The sequence below is a fragment of the Saccostrea echinata genome, unplaced genomic scaffold (assembly GCF_033153115.1).
Source record: "Saccostrea echinata isolate AGI-Se365-2 ecotype Australia unplaced genomic scaffold, CSIRO_AGI_Sech_v1 ptg000064l, whole genome shotgun sequence".
NCBI classification, from domain to species: domain Eukaryota; kingdom Metazoa; phylum Mollusca; class Bivalvia; order Ostreida; family Ostreidae; genus Saccostrea; species Saccostrea echinata.
This window is the reverse complement of record NW_026889813.1, coordinates 127935-152424: the sequence shown is the minus strand read 5'-3', so window position 1 is coordinate 152424 and position 24490 is coordinate 127935. Positions and strand designations below refer to the sequence as shown.

General features: G+C 32.7%; 1 protein-coding gene across 2 annotated transcripts; it reads left to right on the top strand.

The window, feature by feature from the left end:
• The first annotated feature begins 4230 nt into the window (after positions 1–4230).
• LOC133175941 (protein lin-9 homolog) lies at positions 4231–23997 on the top strand. Of its 2 annotated transcripts, none has more exons than XM_061311096.1 (16): positions 4231–4267; positions 4912–4947; positions 5550–5587; positions 5894–5995; positions 6327–6454; positions 6836–6961; positions 18129–18286; positions 18586–18719; positions 18996–19118; positions 19747–19848; positions 19934–20014; positions 20228–20341; positions 20539–20634; positions 20846–20929; positions 21330–21424; positions 23442–23997. In XM_061311096.1, the coding sequence occupies exons 1-16, from the start codon at positions 4249–4251 to the stop codon at positions 23542–23544; spliced, it is 1539 nt and encodes a 512-aa protein (XP_061167080.1). In that variant the 5' UTR covers positions 4231–4248; the 3' UTR covers positions 23545–23997. The 2 variants fall into 2 exon arrangements, with proteins under 2 accessions (XP_061167080.1, XP_061167079.1); XM_061311095.1 differs by having other exon boundaries at positions 20216–20341.
• The last annotated feature ends 493 nt before the right edge of the window (positions 23998–24490 follow it).

The window sequence follows — 24490 nt, the reverse complement described above, 5'->3', positions numbered from 1 at the left end:
CTATAATTTTGGTAAAACTTGTGTTTTTCACTATAGAAATCAATGAAAAACGGAAAATATTTTTAAAACATCCCCTCCTTGTGAAACAAAAATTCCTTTTTACATGTGTTATGGAGTGTTATTTCGCAAATTTACACCAAAGCTTTTTGTGTTTCACGGGGGGGGGGGGGGGGGTAACATTTGTTTACAGACAAAAAACGCACAAAAATGGACATGTTTTACCGATTTCAAATGACATAACAAATTTTAAAGAAGTGTTTTATCAATCTTATACATTGAATTTTACATAAGTTTAACATACGGAAAGATTTAAGAGTCATGTATCCATTTCCATGCATATTTGAAAATTTGGTGATGTTTTAAAGCCTGATTTCAATGGATAAAATCTTTTACCCCAAAAGAGTTGTAAAAAAAGGAATTAACTTTTTGAAGCTGGTTTTAAATTAATAAATCAATTACTAACGAACTATTCTTTGTATTCAAATAAGTTTTAATGCCAAAAATGCAAGTTATATTGAATTAGATGGGTTTAAAATGTAGGTGGGAATCGAGAGTTAGCGTTCGTAGTTCTTTTCCTTGAGATAAATTGTTACTTACCTTTCAATGAAACGATCAAGATCACAAATGAATGAAATTCCTTTAATTGTATTAACAATTCAGTTTCCACAAATTTCAAAATATCACCATCAACGAGAGAGTACAAATTTATATTTTTCATGTAAATATAATAAATGAATCCCTGTAAAATATATTGGTTGTTTTTAGTTATCTTGAGCAATATCCGTTAGCTTATAGCGACATAATAACTGTATTGTTAAACCCACTATATCTCAACCGATTTCTTAATTAAATGGGTAGATATTTCCAAGAAATCGGATTAGTATTACGTGATCATGAGCAGACTTGTTTTCGTTGTAACATGACTGTGATCAATGCCTGGTTATTTATTAAAAAGTATTTAGTGGTATACATATATTATTACGTATAAATACATGTATATACATAAATGAATTAATATTGGCTCACTAGTAACCATTAAAATGTTTACATGTATGTAAGACTTTTTCAATGTTACAATACTACACCTCACAAATTAGATGAATATGAAAATATACGATATATAGATTGAAGATTGATTTTATACAGAAGGACGAGACAAATTCAGAGCTTGAGTGCAGAAAACAGACATGATAATAAAAGGAGGGATAGAAAAGTGTTAAAAAGTGGATGCTTCAGATTTAGTCACTCTAACTGCAGAAAAATGCCAAAGAATCAGAACTCTTTATAGTGTGCAGTGTAGAGATTATCTGCTTTGTGTGGACAGGATCCCCCACCTCCTAATCCCATATTACCCCTGGGTTGTTGAACTCTATTTATTAGACTAAGTTATCATGTATATCAGAAGATTTGGGGGGGGGGGGGCTAGAACAATCCTTCCATATAAAAAAAAACCTGACTATACATACTAAGAGAGGCTCTCGTTATGGATAGTGGGGTTTCTTTTTGGGGGGGGGGCCATTATTTAGTGTTTTTTTCCCCAAATTTCTTTAATTGTATATATGATGAGTTAATCATGATATTCATGAATTTAGGCATGAATTACTTTATAATAATCGATCATAAAAGTATTACACATTATACTGAGCATTGAAATAAATACATGGAAAAGTAAGAGATGTTTTGTTTTGGTAAGACAGGGCTAAGCTTGTTCGTTTTTGTTTTTGTTTTTTTTGTTTTTTTTTTTTTTGTTTTTTTGTTTATTTTCAACTTACTAAACTTAAAGATTCTAACTCCATTTCATTACAAAAATCTGATCAACAGGAAATTATCTTTTGTCTCGTAATAATTCTTGCTGCTAAAATTCTGACATTTTCTAACAATTCTGAATCTTTTCTTTACATTTTCATAAACAACCTATGTATAATTCATAATTGGACAAGGTCAAAAGAAATATTAATATGTTTACCTGAGTTTCCCTTTTCACAGTTTGCCTTTAAATAGAACTTATTTTAACTGTGTACAGTATTAACAATGATTTGTTTTTTCTTAATCAAAGAAAATTTTATCACAGAATCTAGATAATTATAGATGCATATACTTATATATTTTCTCCCCCTTTTTTTTACCAGGAATCACAATTTTGAGTAATAATAACATTTCAGCTTCCACATAAACCTATTTCAATTAATGAGCTCAATGGCAGGGAAGATCGCATAAGTTACTCACCGCCATTATTTATTTATTTATTTATTTATTTATTTATTTATTTATTTATTTATTTATTTATTTATTTATTTATTTATTTATTTATTTATTTATTTTCGAATCGATTTCCTAAAATATTTGTAAAACCTATTAGTTAATTTGATGCCAATTGGAAAGGTTCTATATAACACCATATGTGTAATTATAATTGTTTGTTTAATTAAAATTAATTGTTAATCCATCATTGATATATATTAATCCAATAATTCAATTTATAATTAGCCTAACATAGTGTTAATTATAGCTTAATGCACAGTTCAAGCATATAGAACAGGTTTTAAAAAAAATTAACAAGTATAAAACTGTGTACACCAAACAAGTCAAATCAGAGACGAATTTAGGCGTACTCCCCGGGAATCTGCATTGTTAAATGCTTTTAAGAGAGAAGAAAACCAGTGATAATACTTGCATTTCTCTATGAATAAATGTTTAAGGTGTTCTGGTATTCAATACTCAGTTGGGATATACGATGTCTATCTTTAATAATATATACTATTTGTTAAGGACATGCATCAACTTAATTTTGACCTTTATTTAATTATTATATAATTTTATAGTTCTAATAATTGAAGGAACTTTTGCGACTTTTGTAATGCTTAATGATTCTGTACACCTCTTCAAATCAAAATTTGAGGAAATACCAGCTTAAACTATATTTTTGTTCATTTTTCTTTGAATGACACAAGGATTTTCATCATTTGATATCTTTTCAAAACTCCTGGTAATGTATGCTGATTTTTTTAATCTAGGAATATCTGATAGTACTATGATTTTAAATTAAGAATATCTTCAGAAAAATTATCATTGGGTAAGGTATATTGTAAGGGACGTCTAAATGTATGTTGTGTATGACCTTAATACATGTATTACGGTATGATTAGCCACAACTTAACAATTCTAAAAGATATTCCCCTTTTTTCCCACAACTTTGTGACCACCACCAACCGTACAAATTATAAATTTTTGAATTTCCTTATTTTAGAGATACTTAAATGTAGCTGTCAGAAAAGCTGAAAATACATCAGCTTCTGCAATACCCTAACCAGTAATGATAAAATCATTTTAGATGTTGAAATTCAGGTGTTTTCATTTCAAATCTCCTTTTCTGGACACTCAAACTTAACTGTCAGATACATGTATGTTGAAAATTCACCAGCTTCCGGGGGCTTCGTCCTAGACCTATAGGTGGCCTCAATTTAAGGCGGCCCTCAAACCCCTGTCTTAATTTGCTTCCACATCAAACACCCCAAACTACACCCCTGCCTGATGATGAAATGTCTAATAGTGTATTTAATTATAAATGTGAATACATAAGCAATCAATATGAATTTTAATTTTTAATTATGACGTTGCGGACACGTGGATGTACCATGTACCATGCACGTACAGGTGCTTGGGGACGGGAACCCCCCCCCCCCCCCTGCGTACCCCCAAAGGTTCTATATTCTTTAGTAAAATATTTTTCTATGACATTTTTACAAAGTATAGCAACTGAAAAATCCTAAAGATACCCTAAAATTACCTTTTATTAAAAAATAACACTTGAACTGATATTTAAAAAACTCCGAAAATTGGTATCTTCGAGTGTGATTTTCTTTAATAAAAGATTAGTTTTAGGTTATATTTTGGATTTTTCATTTGTAATAATTGTAAAGGTGTCATAGAAAAAATATTTTAAAAAGTTGAAGAACCCCTGGGTGTACGGGGGGGGGGGGGGGGGTCCCATCCCCAAACACCTGTGCCAAGGCCCATATACCCATTCCGATCCTCCTCAGGCTCTACAAAAGAAAAATAAAAGGTCAACAGGGGAAGAGCATCTGTAAATTAGCTTTGTTTTCTATTTTTAAAGTAGATATTGGCAAAATTATTTGGGAGTTCCTCTCCCCTGTAACCTATATATGAACCTGTTTAGGTGTAAATTTCACGGATTCTTTACTTCCGTCTCTTTTTGGTTTTGTGTAGTACACAATCTTTGACCAAAAGATGGCGGATGATTTAGAAAGTGAGAATTTGATTTTAAGCTTTAAGTTTTATTATACGTTAGCAAGAACATACTATGATTTAAAAGTCTAAAACATCAGGTTAAATGTAACAAGGAAAAGATGAATATTGATGTTTTTATTGTCAATTTAATTCGATTTAACCAGACAATTTCGAGGCTTAACGTTAAGTTATAATGTGATATAAACATTGGCAAGGCAAAATCAATATAAATTTAATTTAATGAACCGGGCAGTGTTTGTAAAGTTTTTGTTGCATTATGTATTGTTTACTTTCATATAAGACACAGTTGATGAAACGCAACTGAACGTTTTTCCAGCATAAATGGCATTATGCATACTCTAATATACTAGAAAAACATGAAAAAGGGATATTATCTTCATTATATTTGGCCTTTACATTGCAATGAGTGCGGATTTTTAACTCATTTTATGATAGGATATTTATAAGCATGTATTTTATCACATTTAATGCATTATTTGTGTGAAAAATATATAGTTTACCTAGCAATAATGTAAAAAGCTGTAAAACTACCTATAGACCTTCTCTAAAAATTTGAATTTTAATTATTGTACTGTTCAATTATTGAGTTTTGAGAGGGGGAAAAATCTAAGTAAATGTCAATCACCATTTCCTATTTGCTAGGCTCATCTGCTGAAGCTTTAATTAGTTTCAGAGAGGGTAAGTTTTTTTAGCTGCACATAGACACTGGTGCCTCAAACATTGACACTACTTGCAACGACTGTATCATTATTTAGCTTCCAATCCATTGGCATGCCTTATATTACATATTTTACTCAGGTGCTGACATAATATTGATAATTCGCTATAAATCAAAAATAGTTGGGGTTATACATGTTATATATCAATGAATTTGCAGAGTTTGCATGAAAAATTATTTGGTGCTTTGAAATTCAAACGTTTCTATTTTCAAATTCAACAGACTTTGCATGTAGATATTGGTTAAGTCTGAAAATTGATCAATGTTGTTTTGAACTTGAAGACTATGTTTTAACAATTTTGATATAAAAAGATTTTTTCAGATATTTAATTCAGTCTCTTATTATTACATTCATCACAATGTTTCTGATTTTGTACAATAATTAAAAATTGTTTTAATACCTACATCCACTTTCATATTGCTATTATATGAAGTAACTCTCTGAAAATTTATGAAAATAATAAAGATTCTGTTGCTTATAAGTTTAATTTAGTTTGTCTGTATTATCATGATTTATAAACATGTGAATCAACTCAATGAAATATGTTATTAATTTTCATAGGTAAGGCTGACTATAAGTCCCCATCAAGGCAGAGAAATGTAAGTTTACTCTCAGATTTAATACAAATGGATATTGGTACTACTTGAAAATTACAGGCCAACAAGGAAAACATTTATAGTATTCTGTGAGCTTAGTGTAGAGATAAAAAGCTTCTATAATAGCCTATGTTTTACATTTTTGTCCATCCTTAACTTGTGAAATGTCTAAGAGAAAAATTTATATTTTCATGTCTTGATCTTAAATTTACACTGCTCTGAGATTTATTTATGAGAAATCTGAGATTGTACTTTTTAATTTCTTGTTAATATTTATTGTTTTGTGTAAAAAAATTTTCTTTTTTGTAGCCTACACGCATCAGGAAGAAGAACGCTAAGTTTTACAATGCAGATGAGGACACATCGTTCTCTATCAGACCACGTGCCCAAAAAAAGAGGGAACGTAAACCTGTAAGTGTCAGAGAACGTGTCAAGTTGTAAGATACAAAGGAGAAAAAGTAAACTAAGTTTATACAGTATAATGAGAAAATAAGAGGAACATTTAACCTTAATATACAACAGATACATAATGTTTATTGAAAAAAATCTTGTAACGGAGTGCAAAGCTGCAAGAAACAAAGAGAGAGTGTAAAAATGACATGAAGAAAGAAACAGTTAAAGAAACAGTCAATGACAACAGAAAAAGCAGTTAGTTATGCTACACGCATGTGGCAATGCAGATATTTATAAATCTGTAAGCAGCTGAATTTTACAAAGCTTTATTTTGATCATGTTGATTCAGGGTATTGGGTTGACTGTCCATGATAAAAGGATGGCTCAAGGCATAGGTGTGCGACTGAGAAATCTGCTGAAGTTACCCAAGGCTCATAAATGGGTGTGTTATGAATGGTTCTATTCCAACTTAGACATGTAAGTATAAAATATGTTTATTAATATCATATAAGTATAAAGTATGTTAATATCATGTATGCATAAAATGTTATCATGTAAGTATAAAGTAAGTGATCATTTAAGTGTAAAATAAGTTATCATAAACGTAAATAATAGTCCTTAGTGTGTCAAATTGTCTACTGACTCATCTATACACCGTTGTGATTTTTAATGATTAAAAAAATGTGATAAAATATGATTTTCTACATGTGAGTATGAAAAATTGGGGAAAAGATATTTGAAAGTCTTTTGATAGAGTTGAAGTCTGTTACTATAAACCATGTAAAGGCCAAATGTTAACAGGATTTATTGTAAGTGAAGTCTTTCAAGATTTTGTACTTTTGTTCACTATTTTTCAAGACCACTCTTTCTGATGGAGAATGATTTTTGCATCTGTATGAAAGAATCCTTTCCACAGCTAAAGATGAAAAAACTTCGTAGAGTGGAGTGGTGCAAAATCCGCCGTCTAATGGGCAAACCTCGCAGGTATCAAAATATTTACTAAATAACTTGATAAAGGGGGAGTTTCGATAAGGCTGTGTTTCGGCCCCTCAAGAAATATAATGAAATTTTGATATGTTGTAGATAAAAGTGTTATCTTCCTAAAATATGAAAAAAAAAATTATACTGCACATTTTCTGGTCGCTTGATAATTAAAAATTTAAGTATACCCTCCTCCCTATATTTTTAGAGGGGTCATATTTAAAGGGGGTAATGGAGTTTATTTAACGTCAAAATCATAAATGAAATATTACAAATGTGAATAAAGACATCAAATAACCAATTTCAATATTTTTCTTTACAGAAAATTTATGACTTTTTTTTTATTTGAATGCGTTTTAAGGTGCAAGATTCCTCTTGTGTTTTAATTGTAACTCTTCTTCCAAAGAGGATGGATGTAACATATAAAATTTATATGAATAATAAAGACAGCAATTTTCAAAAAATGAATCGAAAGTTTATACTTAGACTAAATTATCATTATATAACATTTTCCAGTACGTAGAAAAGCAAATGTAAAGATATATAGACAAGGGATAGATAAACATAAACTGTCATTGACAGGTGTTTGACACTGTTTGCAACACATTTCTATCAGCTGAAGTTATTGTGCTAAATATATTATTAATAAAATGTACCGTAATATCATTGAATTGAATTTTTAAAAAAAATCTTGAAATTAACAGATTTCGGAATTCAGTACAATTAAAAAATGCAGCTATTAATATTTTTTAAGTATATTTAAAAGAATCATGCTGCAATGTATATTGTATTTAAAAATACCAAGCGTATTACTACCAGTCAACATATTTTATCAAGATAGTAATTATTAGTCCCATACCGGTGAAGCCGGAGGGATCTATAGGTTTCCTCATCGTCTGTCCGCCTGTTTGTCCGTTCGTCCCCCTGTCTATCTGTCAGTCTGTTCCACTTGGTTTTTCGCATTTTTCTCTAAACGCTTACAGATATTGAGCTGGCTTTGGTATTTATAGTGTATCCTGATGAGAAACAGAGTTTGAAATTCAAGTTTGAATTTCGTTAAATTCTGCTTCATTGATTTTTGACGGAATATTACAAATTTAAAAAAGGGGGGGGGGGGGTCGGCGTTTTTTGTTCTGGTTTTTTTTTTCTGAAAAAAAAAATCGCATATATTGAGCTGATTTTTGCTTTGGTATATGTGTTAAACTTGAGTTATAGACCAAGTTTGCATTTTCTTCCGCTTCAATGATTTTTCAAATAGGGCATTTTCAATTTTTAATGGAAACCAGGTTATACTTGGTATGCCGATAGTGGACTATTATTGCTAATGCATTGCTTACAGAATGCGTGAATAAATAGCCAAATGATAAAAAACTAAAATACATTGAGTACATGTCTTCTATTCATTCTTAAACTTAAAAGTATTTACGCACATAAAGAGGTGCATTGTGTTTTCAGCAAAAATGAGACAATTCAGGCAAGCGAGGACCTACATGTAATTCCTTGCGCTTCCCAACTTCCTTTTGATGCTTATGTTGTTTCACCAACTTTAGTCACTATTTGATTTGTTAGACCATAGCCGCAAATTAAAATACATTTGTAAATACCAAATGTATGTGTTAAATCATATCCTGCAGAAACGTACAAATCAACATCCAGTCTTAAAAGTAATCTACGTTCCCTACATGTAGACCACACGGAAATATATGTGAACCTTCTCTAACAGATTGAGCGAGGAGAGTTTCTATTCAAAGGAATGGCTATAAACATATCCTTGATAAAGAACGTTAATGAATGGACTAATCCTCAAACTTCTCTTTAGTTCAGTCAGTCATTCGGAAAATGTAAGATCCGGCATCTGTAGCACCATCAGTGCATATTTCTTCAAGATATGGATTATAGTTATATGAAAATGAGACATGCTCCAAAATATATACCCTGGGCATTCATTAAGAAAATGTAAGTCAGATCTAGCATCTGAAGCAAGTCTGACAGTGTGCATCCGAAGATGCATCATGAAGCACGTCTTCTCAACAAGTGCTTATAGCTGCACTGCTCCATAAACATTAACCTGCTTTAAAAACATTAACCTGGACATTCTTTAACTGAAAATGCAGCATCTGAAACCCGACAGATGACAAGAAAACATACTAGATCAGGACTCTGATGATATGAAAAAAATGATTAAAAAATTTTAATAACCTGGAACGCCTAGAACGATGTTATTACCAAAGCTCCCCCAACTTCGTGTAGGTGAGCTAAATATGTGACGTTAACGTTATACGCGAGCGACGAAATAAGTATAGAAATAACGATAGGATATGATTATGTTTTCTTATGTTAATATTTTCGAGAGTTCTCTTTGGTTTAGAAAAAATATGCTACTTTTGGCTTTGTATTTTAACACGGCGTCAGATCAAGTAACCAGGAGCTTCTAATTAGGTCTTTCCACCTATCTGTGGAAAGACCTCTTGAAATGCTTATGTTTATTAGGTCTTTCCACCTTTCTGTGGAAAGACCTATTGAAATTGTTCTGTTTATTATTATTATTATTATTATTTTTCCGCCGAATGATTTTTTGTTTCATAAGTTATCGAAAAGATTTATAGTCCATAAGAATGTACTTTGTAAAAGATTTTTGCAGTTGACCCTGCGTATATGAACTTTGACCTCTCAAGGAGTTATAATCCCTATCGCAATAAAAGCTTGTTATCGCTACTCCTTCGAAACCTTAAACCGTAGAGATATGAAACCTTCACTAATGTCTTCGACTAATTTAGTAGACTCTTCAATCTTTTCAGTGCGAAAGGTTGCATGAACCCCTTTAATTAGTTATTGTCCCTGAAAGTTTTTGATGGTTACGAATAATCATTTTTTTTTTAAACGATTAATTGTAGAGACATGGGACCAATGAGATTGGATAGCTCAACCTTTGACCTTGAAATTTATATAGAGGTCAAAGGTCAAGGTCATTCAAAATATGAGAAAATTAGCTTTTTTAATATCTCTTTTGTCTTTCAACATATACTGTATAGGGGGAAAATAACTCGCGGTGTTAATAATCGCTATATTCACGGTGTTGATAAATCCGTGAATTCAAGAAACAGTGAATAAGTTTTCAATAACTTCCAATTTTTATTTGGAAATTTGAGAATATACTACGATAGGTATACATGTATATACGTGCAGTGCATGGGCCTTCAGTAATTACGAGTAGTGCTTGTCATTCAATTATTTTAATTATCACTCTTAACTTTAATTCAAATCAGCAGATAATAACATGTATTTGTTAAAAGGCTGTTTTAATAGCCAACGCTACATGTTTTATCAATCAAAACACGTGGGCTATGAGTTTGATTACCCGTGCGAAACTAATGTTACCACGTGTATTTGTTACCTGCAATATTTTATCGACATTTTTGTTTAAAAAAAAAATCATTCAAATAACTATCGAATTGCTGAAGGTGTGGAAGGATATTATTTCGTCGACCTACATTAACATATTTATTACCGTCCAGCGTTTTTTTTCCGCCGCGATGTTTTATCCCTACGGAAAGAAGATCTTTACGTGTATATAGGGAAGTCATTCGACGTTTATAGTCAAGGACTTTTAATCACCGCACTTGTTTTAATTAATCGTCAATTAATTATTAGATCTTAACTATTTTACATAAACCTACCTCTGTTGTTCGTGAAGTGAATACATAACACTGATCAACGGATATAGGCAAGCGAGATAACTTTTATTATATAAAACATATAATTCCGCGAATTCAACAAACCGCGATCGTGTCAGATGAGAGAAAAACGTGAAAATTACAACCCGTGAAATTAATCCCCTATACAGTACTGAATATCTTTGCATCTATCATATGTCCTTCTAAAACTATTTCAAAGATTTCATTCTTGTCCCCCGAGCTTGACCCATTCAGAAGTTGTCACCCCTTTTGCAACAAAACCTTGTTATCGCTACTCCTCCGAAACCGTAAACCATAGAGATTCCAAACCTTCATCAGTGTCTTCGACTCATTTAGTACTCTCTTCATTCTATCATTGCAAAAGCATTCTTTGGACCCTTGTATGAGTTACTGCCCCTGAAAGTTTACGCTACTTACATTTAATGAACTTATTTTTAAAACGGTGTATCCTAGAGACATGGGACCAACTGCTTCGGCATATTTGACCTTTGACCTTGAAATATAGGTCAAGGTCAAAGGTCAAGGTCATTTAAAACCATAAGAAATCCCTTATATATGTGTAAAATATAGCAATTCACCAAATGACCTTGAACTTTGACCTTGACCTTTGACCTTGACATTGGGTCAAATAGAAAAGTTAGGACATGCAACCAGCTCCAGTATCAGGTAAAAATACAGAAAGTAAAGATTTCTTTTTTTCTTTTTTTCTTTTTTTTTTTTTCAAAATGACCTTGATCCTTGACCTTTGACCTTGACTTAAAGGTCACAATAAGGCTTAAGGATGTGGAAGTAGTTACAATTCGTAGTTTAAAAGAGGCATAAAATAAACTAGGAGACTAATTGTTCTCGAACAATTAGAGGTCTTTCCACCTTCTTTAAATTTCATATATTTTTCATATTTTACTCTCTAAAGATAATTTTCATACAAAGAGAATCCAGAAATAGCTTGAGAGATGGAAAAAATGAAAATTTTAAAAATTTTGAAATGACCTTGACCTTTGACCTTGAACAAATATTCAAGGTCAAAGGTCAAGGGTCACATTGCACTTGACCCCATGCTTTTACGACTCTTAGTTTTAAAGTTAAAAGGTTTAATAGTAAGCGCAAAGACGTTAAAGGGCGATAACTCATCTAAGGGGTCATCAGATACTTTCGCACTGTATAGATTGAAGTTGTGTCTAAAGACCCTGAAGACATTAGTGTAGGTTTCATGTCTCTATGGTTTACGGTTCCGGAAGAGTAGCGATAACAAGGTTTTCAGTAAAAGGGGCAATAACTTTTAAAGGGGTAAATCTTAGGGGAAAAGAATGAAATCTTTGAAATAGTTTTAAGAGGACATATTAATGATGCAAAGATATTCAGTATATGTTGAAAGACAAAAGAGATATAAAAGGAGCTTAATTTCTCATATTTTGAATGACCTTGACCTTTGACCTTGACATAAATTTCAAGGTCTGAGGACAAAGAATCTAATACAGTTGGTTTCATGTCTCTACGACTTATCGTTTTAAAAAAAATTTATTATTTGTAAACTTCAAAAAGTTTCAGGGGCAATAACTCATAAAAGGGGTCCACGAATACTTTCGCAATGAAAAGATTGAAGAGTCCCCTCAATTAGTCGAAGACATTGGTGAAGGTTCCATACCTCTATGGTTTACGGTTTCGAAGGAGTAGCGATAACAAGCTTTTATTGCCAAAGGGATAATAACTCTTTGAGGGGTCAAAGTTCATATACGCAGGGTCAACTGTAAAAATCTTTTAAAGGGTACATTCTTATAGACTATAAATCTTTTCGATAGATCTTGAAACATAGAATCACATCAGGGGGTGGAAAAATAATAATAATAATAATAATAATAATAATAATAATAAACAGAAGAATATCAATAGGTCTTTCCACAGAAAGGTGGAAAGACCTAATAATTCACCTCACCCCCATCCCCCTTCTTAAAAAAAAAAAAAAATCACATCAACAACAATGTAGAATATTACTCTAGAATTCAAACCAGACCTCGGATCGACACCAAATTTGGTACAAATGTAGTATAGACCTCAGAGAAACTTTCTGTAGAGTTTTACGGTGAGTCTTATAAGTTTATAGAAATCATGAAGTTTCACGGCAAAAACTACAAGTTCTATTGTGTTTGAAATTTAAGTGCAGGTGAACGAAGAAGTGATCTAAACCTTTTATCGGCTATTTCTTCAGATGTCGTTAGTAGCATTCGATTCTCCTGATATGATACGACATTTTAACACCAAGCATTCTCTCTTTCTCTTACATTTGGAATATATTTGATTTTTATTTAGAATTAATCAGTTTCCAGAAATAGCGATTTTCGGTATATTAAAAACACTTCTCGCTTTCATTGTCGTGTTTCCCTTCTAAAAATGCATGTTGGGAGTTTAATTTGTGATACACATATTTAATTTAACCCAAAGAAATGCTTATTTCAATGTTTCATATTTATTTTAGGATATTCAGTCAGAAATGTTAAAATCCGAACCCGATCTTTTAAGCTTACAAGAAAGCTATTTACAAAAAATTCAACATGCTCACAATATCGATGAATCGGGCTACAGTCCATTAATACATTTTCCTTAGGGAACAGTATTAACGTTTTCTCACGCAGCCCGTCCCTTATTATTTTATATACTGCTTGCAAATTCAGGAACTATTTCCTTTTACGGAACTTCTTTCTTCCCCTACCGATTCCAAAAATACGCTTGCATTTCTTCTATAGTCTTAAACAATTAACTTACGTATGTTAGCGGAATGCGTGGCCGAATGGTTAGCGCACCTGCCTTTCAACCCAAGGGTTTTGAGTTCGAGCCCAGCTGGAGGAGCATTTTTTTTTTTTTTTTTTTTGCATATTTTGCATTTTTCTCCTTTTTTTCAACCCAAATGACACGGAAACACTTAAAAAGGTGGAAAGGCCTCTAATTGTTCTCTGAACAATTAGTTTACTAGTTATTATTTTTTTTTTTCTTCCCAGACTTTTGAAACCACAAGACTTATCAAAAAACTTTATAGTTCATGATACTGGACATTAAAAGTTATTTCGAAAAACGACCCCCCGTGTTTGACCCATGACCTCTTACGAAGTTATCCCCTTTCGCAAGAATAGCCTGTTATCGCTACTCCTTCGAAACCATAAACCATAGAGATACAGAACCTTCACCAATGTTTTCGACTACTCGAGAGGACTTTTCAATCTTTTCATTGCGAAACGATTTGTCGAGCCCTTTAATAAATTACTGCCCCTGAGAGTTTTTGATGTTTACAAATAATGACAAAATTCTCTAAACGATAAGTTGTAAAGACATGGGACCAACTGCATTAGATTTTGTGACCTCTGACCTTGAAATTTTTGTGAAGGTCAAAGGTCAAGGTCATTCAAAATATGAGAAAATTAGCTTTTTTAATATCTCTTTTGTCTTTCAACATATACTGAATATCTTTGCATCTATAATATGTCCTTCTAAAACTATTTCAAAGATTTCATTCTTGTCCCCCGAGCTTGACCCTAATCAAAAGTTGTCACCCCTTTTGCAACAAAACCTTGTTATCGCTACTCCTCCGAAACCGTAAACCGTAGAGATTCCAAACCTTCATCAGTGTCTTCGACTCATTTAGTACTCTCTTCATTCTATCATTGCAAAAGCATTCTTTGGTCCCTTGTATGAGTTACTGCCCCTGAAAGTTTACGCTACTTACATTTAATGAACTTATTTTTAAAACAGTGTATCCTAGAGACATGGGACCAACTGCATCGGCATATTTGACCTTTGACCTTGAAATATAGGTCAAGGTCAAAGGTCAAGGTCATTTAAAACCATAAGAAATCCCTTATATATGTGTAAAATATAGCAATTCACCAAATGACCTTGACCTTTGACCTTGACCTTTGACCTTGACATTGGGTCAAATAGAAAAGTTAGGACATGCATCCAGCTCCAGTATTAGGTAAAAATACAGAAAGTAAAGATTTTTTTTTTTTTTTTTTTGAATGACCTTGACCTTTGACCTTGAACCTTGACCTTTGACCTTGACTCAAAGGTCACAATAAGGCTTAAGGATGTGGAAGTAGTTACAATTCGTAGTTTAAGAGAGGCATAGAATAAATAATTCACCCTTCCCCCCCCCCTTCTTAAAAAAAAAAAAAATCACATCAACAACAATGTAGAATATTACTCTAGAATTCAAACCAGGCTTGGATCGACACCAAATTTGGTACAAATGTAGTATAGACCTCAGAAAAACTTTCTGGAGAGTTTTACAGTGAGTCTTGTAAGTTTGTAGAAGTCATGAAGTTTCATGGCAAAAACTACAAGTTCTGTTGTGTTTGAAATTGAAGTGCAGGTGAACGAAGGAATGATCTAAACCTTTTATCTGCTATTTCTTCAGATGTCGTTAGTAGCATTTAATTCTCCTGATATGATACGACATTTTAATACCAAGCATTCTCTCTTTCTTTTACATTTGGAATTTATTTGATTTTTATTTAGAATTAATCAGTTTCCAGAAAAAGCGATTTTCGGTAGACTAAAAACAATTCTCGCTTTCATTGTCATCTTTCCCTTCTAAAAATGCATGTTGGGAGTTTAATTTGTGATACACATATTTAATTTAACCCAAAGAAATGCTTATTTCAATGTTTCATAGTTATTTCAGGATATTCAGTCAGAAATGTTAAAATCCGAACCCGATCTTTTAAGCTTACAACAAAGCTATTTACAAAAAATTGAGCATGCTCACAATATCGATGAATCGGGCTACAGTCCATTAATACATTTTCATTAGGGAACAGTGTTAATGTTTTCTTACGCAGCCCGTCCCTTATTATTTAATATACTGCTTGCAAATTCAGGAACTATTTCCTTTTACGGAACTTCTTTCTTCCCCTACCGATTCTAAAAATACGCTTGCAATTATTCTATAGTCCTAAACATTTTAACATACTATTCTTATTGGAGTGCGTGGCCGAATGGTTAGCGCACCTGCCTTTCAACCCAGGGGTTTTGAGTTCGATCCCAGCTTGAGGAGCATTTATTTTTTTTTATTTTTTTTTTTTTTTGAATTTTTTGCAATTTTCTCCTTTTTTTCAACCCAAATGACATGGAAACACTTAAAAAGGTGGAAAGGCCTCTAATTGTTCTCTGAACAATTAGTCTCCTAGTTTAAGATATGCAAATTTTACACAATTTTCAATTTTTGGATACGAAGTGCACATGCGACACTCATCATATTTTAAGATATTAGTTTGCAGAGTATATCTAATTACTGAACAAAACTAGGTGAGTGTCCCTCATGCACTTCATATTCTAACTATCGATTTATAAATGCCACCCTCTTATATTTTCCCATTAGCCTAATGTTAAAGCATTTGAGGGTACATCTAAGAATGTGCCAACTACGGCGTGAATTCATCTCATATAAACTCTTGAAATATAAATAACAAAAATTAACATATATATCTTGAATTCTAAACCAATTTTGAAAAAATAAAACGAAATTTATTTTTATGAAAATAAGTGGGCCGATAAGCGGCCTTATCGAAACTTCCCCTTTAAAATTGCACAAAACCCACAAATGATATTTAGTGTCTTTTATGCTTTTAAAAGGTAAATGAAATAAATGTTGTCAAATTGCAGAAGTAGCTCCGCAGTATTCACAGTTGATAAGCATTGAATTTCTTTGTTTATAAATGCGTTATAATTTCAAATTGTTTATCCAGCTTTTGGATTTAATATACAATGTTCTTCCATCTTCTTTACAAAGCTCATCATGATGTGACCTAATCTTTACTAGACAGATGTAGTAACTCCCCAGTGAATTCAAACTGAAGTCCTCATTAGCTCTTCTGAGCCAAAGGCTCAAAGAGCTAATGCTATGGCCATTTGTGCGGTGTGCGTAAACTTTTTAGAATATGGGCCATAACTCAAGAACCCCTTGGCCAATTATTGTCAAATTTGTCACAGGGTATCCTTGGCCCAAGGGCTCCCTTTTATACTAAAACTGGGGTTGTGACCCTTTAACAAGGGGAGATAATTAGGAAAATAGAAACAAAAGTACTGGTTGCTAAAAAATCTTCTTCTCAAGAACCACTGGGCAGATTATCACCAAACTTACATAAAAGGATGAGGATATGTTGTAGATTAAAATTGCACGGGGATTTACCCTGGGGCAAAGGGCGTGGTCTCAAGGTCACTTCAAAGTTGACCAAAAATTACATTTTATTAAAATGTTGATATTTTGCTAACTATAAGGACTAGGATCATCAAATCTTGTCAGTTGGTGCATCTAAGGTCCTCATATCATGTTGACTCAAAAGTAGGTCACGTTGACCTACTTTTTAAATTTTGCAGCCATTCTTTTTCAAAATGATTTAGAGGCATATTTTGAACAATTTAAGGCCTATGATCATCAAACTTTGTCAGTTGATGCATCTTGGGTCCTCAAAGTACGTCAACTAAAAAGTAGGTCACCTTGACCTACTTTTTGAATTTTATGGCTAATCTTTTTTAAAACAATTAAGGTCATTAATTCGAATACGGGGAGGCTTAGAATCATTAAATCTTGTAAGATGATGCATCTTGGGGCCATAAAACATATTTATTAAAAAGTAGGTCACAGTGACCTACTTTTTGAACTTTGCAGGCATTCGATTTCAAAGCGTTTTAGAGGCATAATTTGGACATTTTAAGTCCTATGATCATAAAACTTTGTAAGTTGATGCATCTTGGGTCCTCAAAAAAGGTCAACTGAAAAGTAGGTCACCGTGACCTACTTTTCAATTTATATGACTATAATTCAATATTTCAGGTACTAATTGGCTTAGAATCATCAAACTTTGTCAGTTGATGCATCTTGGGTCTTCGGAGCAGGTCGACTAAAAAGTAGGTCACAGTGACCTACTTTTGAAAATTTATGGCTGTAATTAAATATTTTTGGTACTTATTGGCTAGAATCATCAAACTTTGTCAGTTGATGTATCTTTGGTCCTCGGAGTACAGCAGCAACTGAAAAGTAGGTCATGGTGACCTACTTTTGAAAATTTATGGCTTTAATTAAATATTACAGGTACTAATTGGCTTAGAATCATCAAACTTTGTCAGTTGGTGCATCTTGGGTCCTTGGAGTAAAACAATTGAAAAGTAGGTCACTTTGACCTACTTATAAACTTTTATGATTATAATTTTAAAAAATATTTTAGGTATTAATTGGCTTAGAATCGTCAAACTTAGTTGATGGGTCCTCAGAGAATGACAAGTGATAAGTAGGTCACCATGACCAACTCTCAGGTACTAATTGGCTTAGAATCATCTTGGGTTCTCAGAGTGTGAATTGGAATTTCAAGGGTTTATGTAAATATACAGGATACTTCGAGGCTTCAAATAGAAGTGATAGGTTGTACAGTTTATCAGAAGAGCGATTCAAGGCCCATGGGCCTCTTGTTTTCTTTTATTCCTGAAAGGTGTTCCCCAGCATTCTTTGAGGAGGAGAGGGCAGCTCTAGAGATCAGACGCAATAAAATCCGACTACTTCAACAGAGGAAGATGTCAGAACTCCAGACCTTTAAAGATCTCCCAGACGAAATCCCAATGCATCTTGTTATTGGCACCAAAGTCACTGGTAACTATACCATGCAATAGTAAAATGGTTTTTGTTGATAAGTATGATAAACTTTTCCTTGCATCATTTATCAAGTAAAGCGATATTGAGTGATTTAAAGTTCATAGTTAATCTTAATTTTTTTTAAATTTTTTAAATTGTTTTGTATTTTGTGTTTAACATCTTGAAGTAAAGTATGCTGGTCCTGTGTAAAAATTTCAGTGAGAAGTTTTTGTTCAAAATTTATATAGTGTGAACTTTAAAGAAACTTTGAAAGAGTATGAATATTGTTTTCAATATTGATTTTGATAATTTGACAGCACGTTTAAGAAAGCCACAGGATGGATTGTTTACTGGAGTAGTAGATGCCCTAGACACTGTGACAAACACTTACAGAATTACATTTGACAGACCAGGAATTGGTACACACTCCATCCCTGACTATGAAGTTCTGGTGAGAAATTACCTAGCTCTCTAAATACAAATCCAGATTTAGTGTCAGAGACAGTTGGATTTTGTGGGTTTGTTGAAGTAAAATTCAAAACATTTGTCATGCTTTTCTTGTTCAGAGGGTTTTGGTATTAGAGCTCCAAATATTTTGACTTTATTAGACCTTGTTGTCTCTTATAGAACATTTCTTTTTAAGTTTTTTTTCTTTTATTTATTCACACTACCAAAGTAACTATATTTACTGAAAGACATTTTGCTAAGTTTGCCATTTCTTATACAGAGTGTTGAACCTCAGGAGACAATCCCACTGTCAGCATTTCAACAGAAACACAGGCCGAGGCAGCCAAACTTGTTCTCACCACCAAAGTTTGTACCAAGTCTCGGATCTCCAAATCCAGAGCTGGTAAATTATCAGATCTCCCATCTTTAATTACCTATGTCAAAGGCTCAAATAAGCCTTTTTACCATTGAAGACTGTCTGGATTTGTGTGTTTGTTGTTTGAAAGCCTACAGGGCTGAGGGTGAAAAGAATGGGGGGAGGGGGCGTGAGAAATATGGGAGATGCAGGAAACATATTTTAAAATCTTTCATGTGGGGCCACAATTTATAGTCAAATTATTATGCAAGCATTCACATGGTGTGATCAAGTTGTATATGAATAATGATGGGATCTTAGTAGGGGGTAACTGTTCTTAAGGAAAGATTTTTCCTAAATTTCCAAAAGATTTTAGATAGTTTCCTCATAATAATTTGCAACTACATTTAGTGATTATCGGAATAAAATAATTCAATTACTCGGTGATTTAATTATATTACATTGATGTTTATTATGACTAAGGGTGATCTTGCTTTTAAAATATTATAAATGAAATTTTCTGTTTAAGATGGTTATGCAAGAAGCATATTCACATATTCAACATGATTGTGTCACACAAATGTTTTAGAACACAAGTCAATTTTTACTGAAATAAAAAATATATGAATTAGAAAATATTTAATTAGATATTATGACATGAGTTTTCTGTTGACAGGATAATGACCCTCTTCTGAGTGGTTCTACATTCACAGGTAAATTACTTAGTCTGGAGGGAGGCACATATGGAGGGTTCCCAATCAAGTTCCTAGTTCAAGTGGTAAGATTTATCTCTAGATCAGGTTTGTAGTTTCTGAAAATTTTAAAGCTAAAAGATTTAATTTATGTATGTATTTCTCTTGTAGACAAGACTGTCGAAAATCCTTTCACTGAAGAAAGATTGGATCTATCAGCTGAAGGATTTAAACACACAAGCAGAAAAAGCTGTAGGTGTTCAATTTTGTCATTATGTTGTAATTAATAAATTATCTACCCTTCTTAACTCTTCAAAACTTCTCCATCTTAAGTTTTATATCCAGAAGGAAATTTCATACTGTAATTTCTTTTTTACTTAATTGAAAGATATATCTGTAGGGCATGTCAAGCTTGAGTACATTTAAGCTTGAAACTCTGTGTTTTATCATCAGAAATCATTCCAGCAACCCATTACACAAGACTTTCAGAGAAAATACGCCACTACTGTCCTGGAACTGGAGCAACTCAACAAACAGCTAGGGGAGTGTCTAAACGTGGTCCAGACATACTGCAAGGAGGTAAAACATAGGACCCCAAAAATATACAATAAAAAATTGATAAGTAATTCATTGGAACTTTGAGACATTAAGCATTAAGTGATGACAAGTTGGTGCTTCAAGTTTGTTTTTATAGTGAATTGTAATCAGTCTAGTGTTGATAAAGTGGTATTTAATATATTGGTCGGAGAAGTCTTTTTTTTTTTTGCACTTTATAGCTGGCCCCAGACATGGGTATGACACCACTTGATGAACCCTCACAAATCAAAACAGGCTGTGATGAAGAAGCCGCAGAGATTGTCAACAGAATAAGTGTAAGGCTTGAAACAGTAATGTCAGTTTTTGTTTTTAAAAAATTCTAGCTCATTATGAAAATACACACTTTCCCATGCATTCATCATAAATCGGATACATGCAGTTCAAAATAAAAAGGAAATAGGTAGTGATTTTACTTTGGTCATTTTTAAGGTATCAATTACCTGTATTTCAAATTATAGTCAGGCTCTGTTGCATTTAATTTTGCAGGGGATGTTCCATAAGAGAACCTCCAAAAACCAGAGAGTTATGGATCTAATATCCAGTTTGACATCTCTTATGCTGCAAGTTAGGGTAGGTCAATAGTTCTGAATGACGTGGGCTGAGCATAAAATCTATGGTTAAAAAATTATTACTGATCAGTACACTAAGTAAATTAAAATTTGTTGACCAAATTACAAAGACTGAGTGTAGGATTTATGTTTAAAATTTTATTATTACTGGTCAGTTTGACTACATGTATATAGATGAAAGCTTGTTGGTTTAAGCAAAACATTTCAATGAAGACGAAAGTTACACGTTACATGTCCAGCAGACTTGTAGATGTGAATATGATTGTGTTTTGAGGTCTTTTTTTTTACAGTAATCTTTTAAAATTTGTAATTTTATTAATTTTGATGTTTTGTTTGTAAATTATTTTCAAAGAGTGAATAGCAGAATTATTTCTTCATTTACTATAAATATTTTATTTCAGACATTTTCTGAGCAAGAATTTAACTCATTTGAATTCAAGTGTTTACAAGATACCTTAAAAGAAATAAAGGATAAGTTGGATGGGAACAGTATAAAGTAAGTAAATATTAATCTTACATTTATATTTGTCCTACTTAAGGAAAACACTTTCTTTTATGGTCATTTTGCTTACCTGAGCCAAAGACTCCAGTGAGCTTTTCTTAACAAAATTTGTCTGTTGTCTATCATCGTCGTCTCTGTAAACTTTTTAGAATTAAATCTCCTTCTCCAGAACCACTGGGCCAATTTCAACCAAACTTGGCACAAAATATCCTTGGGTAAAGGGCGATTCAATTTTTTACAAATGAAGGGTCATGCCTCTTTTAAAGGGAGATAATAAAAAAAAGAGGCAAAAATGGGTTGGGAGTCATTTAAAAAGCATCTGATGAAGAATGCCTGGACCAGAAAAGATAAAATTTATGTGAAAGCTTCCTGATTGTAGTGTAGCTTCAAATTTGTCCAATCTTGGGCTAAGGAGGTACAGTAGGGTCACAATGAGGCATCAAATTTTTACATGAGAATATACAGGGAAATTCTTCTTAAGAAAGCAGTATCATGCTTAGTCATATTAATATGCAAGCATCCTTAAGTTTCAAATTTGTTTTAATTTTGGCCCCGGGGAATAGGGTTGGGCCACAGTTTTACTTGGGAATATATTGAGAAAAAGTCATTTAAAAGCTTCTTTTCATGAACAACCGGGCCATGATAAAGTTACCGGGGGTATGTTTATGGCCAAGCATCCTCAGGAAGTGCAGATTCAAATTTATTTCGATTTTGGCACTGGAGACAGGGTAGAGCCACAATAGGAGATCAAAGTTTTACATGGGAATATGTAGCGAAAAATATTTACAAATCTTCTTTTCATGAAAAACAGGACTGTGATTAGTAATGATAATAAGCAGGCATCCTCATGTACGTAGTACAATCAATTTTTTTCGAAATCATGGCCCTAGGAGAGGGGGGCCACAATAAGAGATCAATGCTTTATATTGGAAGAAATAGAATTTAATACAATTTGCTTGAAGAGTAACAAGTCCCACTCAATGGTAATAATGCGCAAACATCCCAAGTTTTGAGGATACAGTTTTTTTTTTTAATGATGGTCCATCAATTAAGGGTGGGGCTAAAACCTGGAATCTAGTGTTACTTAATGCATGTGTACAGGGGAAAATATTTTAAAATCTCCAGAACAGATGACCATGTTAGTCATATTGATGCTGAAGCATCTCCATGCTACATGGATTTAACATAATCCTTTGAGGATAGGGTAGGGCCACAATATGGAGTTAGTTTTTTTTTTTTTTTTTTCAAATGAATTGAGAGATTTGATAAAGAACAGCACATCCTGTTTGACACAGGTGAGCAGTATAACCCAGGGGCTTCTTTTTAAGTTAATCAGAAAATTTTGCCTTGCACAGATTGAAAAAAAAAATTCTAATCAAATCCTTGTGAATTACTGCCAATTTCCTTGACCTTGTTCATCTATATAACCTTTTGGGTTTTAAGCTACCAGTTCTTTTTTGATATGTATAAGCTTAGGCTATCTTTAAAATAATGTTTGTTTGCCCTCTTCTGACTCAGGGTAAAAAAAATTGGGTCGGTAGAAAGGTGGGAAATTTTTTTTCTTAGAAAATTTCAACATACATATTGAGGGGATGAGAAAAAATTAGGAATAAAAAGAAAAAATAAAAATAGTTTCCTGAGGTTAAAAAAAGATTTGAATCAAGCCATTTTTAGCCAGTTGGTCGGGAGAGGGCAAACAATTTTTAAAAGATGGGCTTACTTAGTTTCTCCTTGTGGAGTTATTGCCAAAACCCAAAACATGAAGGAAGTTATTTTGTGGAACTGCAGCACAGTCTTATTTTTATGACCTACACAAAATTTTCCATTTCAATACTGTTATTTTTTATTTGTTGCATTATTTTTGCTTAAAATCTGAAGTTCATATGTGTATATTCATATGTATTTTAAAAATACCCCTGTTAGAATTGTTCAGAAAGGGATATTAGTACCACTAAAACAACTTTGGGAAAATTAATTTGTAGAGTGTGATGAATTCTTCTTTAATTTTCAGTGCTTTCCAGAATAATGTGGAGATTCATATAAACCACATACAGAGTGGACTAAGTCAAATGGGGAACCTTCATGCTTTCTCTTCCTCCACCTACAAAGTTTGACCGGGTCAAAGGTCAGGACAAATTCCTGTTGTGACTGTAAATAACACCTTTGGGACACCTGCTCCGTTTTATGTGTATCCACAGATGTGGCTGTGTGCTATTGATAACGACAAGTCTTTTCATTAATGGCTTGACCCAGTTATGCATGATGACTTCTTGTTAAGATTATTATCTGAAAAAAAATTAAAGGAGTCATTTTTTAATACCTAAAGGGAAATTTGTATAGGGTATTTATGTACAGTTTGTGATCAAGTTCTTAAAAAAAATAGTAGATCTAAAATGAAATGGTTGTTAATGTGCAATATGAATAATGAAACATACATGTAGTAGTACATAAGATGCTTATCATGTTTAAATATCTATGAATTATATTTTATCTCAGTTACTGAATAGGGCAATTCAAACTGACCATGTAATATACTAGAATTAGCACCAAAATCAATAAAAATAATTATGCCATAATAATTTCTATATTTTTATTTGTATCATGGATACTACTACACTGAGGGAAAAAAACAGAAATTTAGTCTTTCTTCCTTTACATTACTTCCTATTTTATTTAATCAGTACAGGTGTGTGTGTCTTGATCCTGACTCACTAAATAGGAACACAGTCAAGGTTATGTGTTCTGAAAGTTTATTATTTATATCTGTATGGTCCAGAAATAACCAACAAGAAATATAGAGTACAATCAGTTTCAGCAGGAATAATGCGTATGTCTGGAGGATGTTCCTGACCCTGAATCACCAAAGGTCATATGAAGGTCACAATGTAAAAAAAGGGTTAATCTTGTTCACAATTTTTAAATTCACTATTTGGATATGTCTTGCAGAATGTATGTCCTATGATAGCCATAGTTTATTTTTCTGTCTTCATTACAACTGGCCTGAACTGGGTACATGTTTCACAAACACATCATACTGTACATGAAAGGTTATCTTATGGA

Bases quoted from the DNA above. Each gene is read 5' to 3' on its own strand.
- LOC133175941 (XM_061311095.1), top strand. The intron at 19,119-19,746 runs GTAAATTATCAG...TTCTGTTGACAG, and splicing joins GATCTCCAAATCCAGAGCTG to GATAATGACCCTCTTCTGAG. The intron at 20,342-20,538 runs GTAAAACATAGG...TGCACTTTATAG, and splicing joins TCCAGACATACTGCAAGGAG to CTGGCCCCAGACATGGGTAT.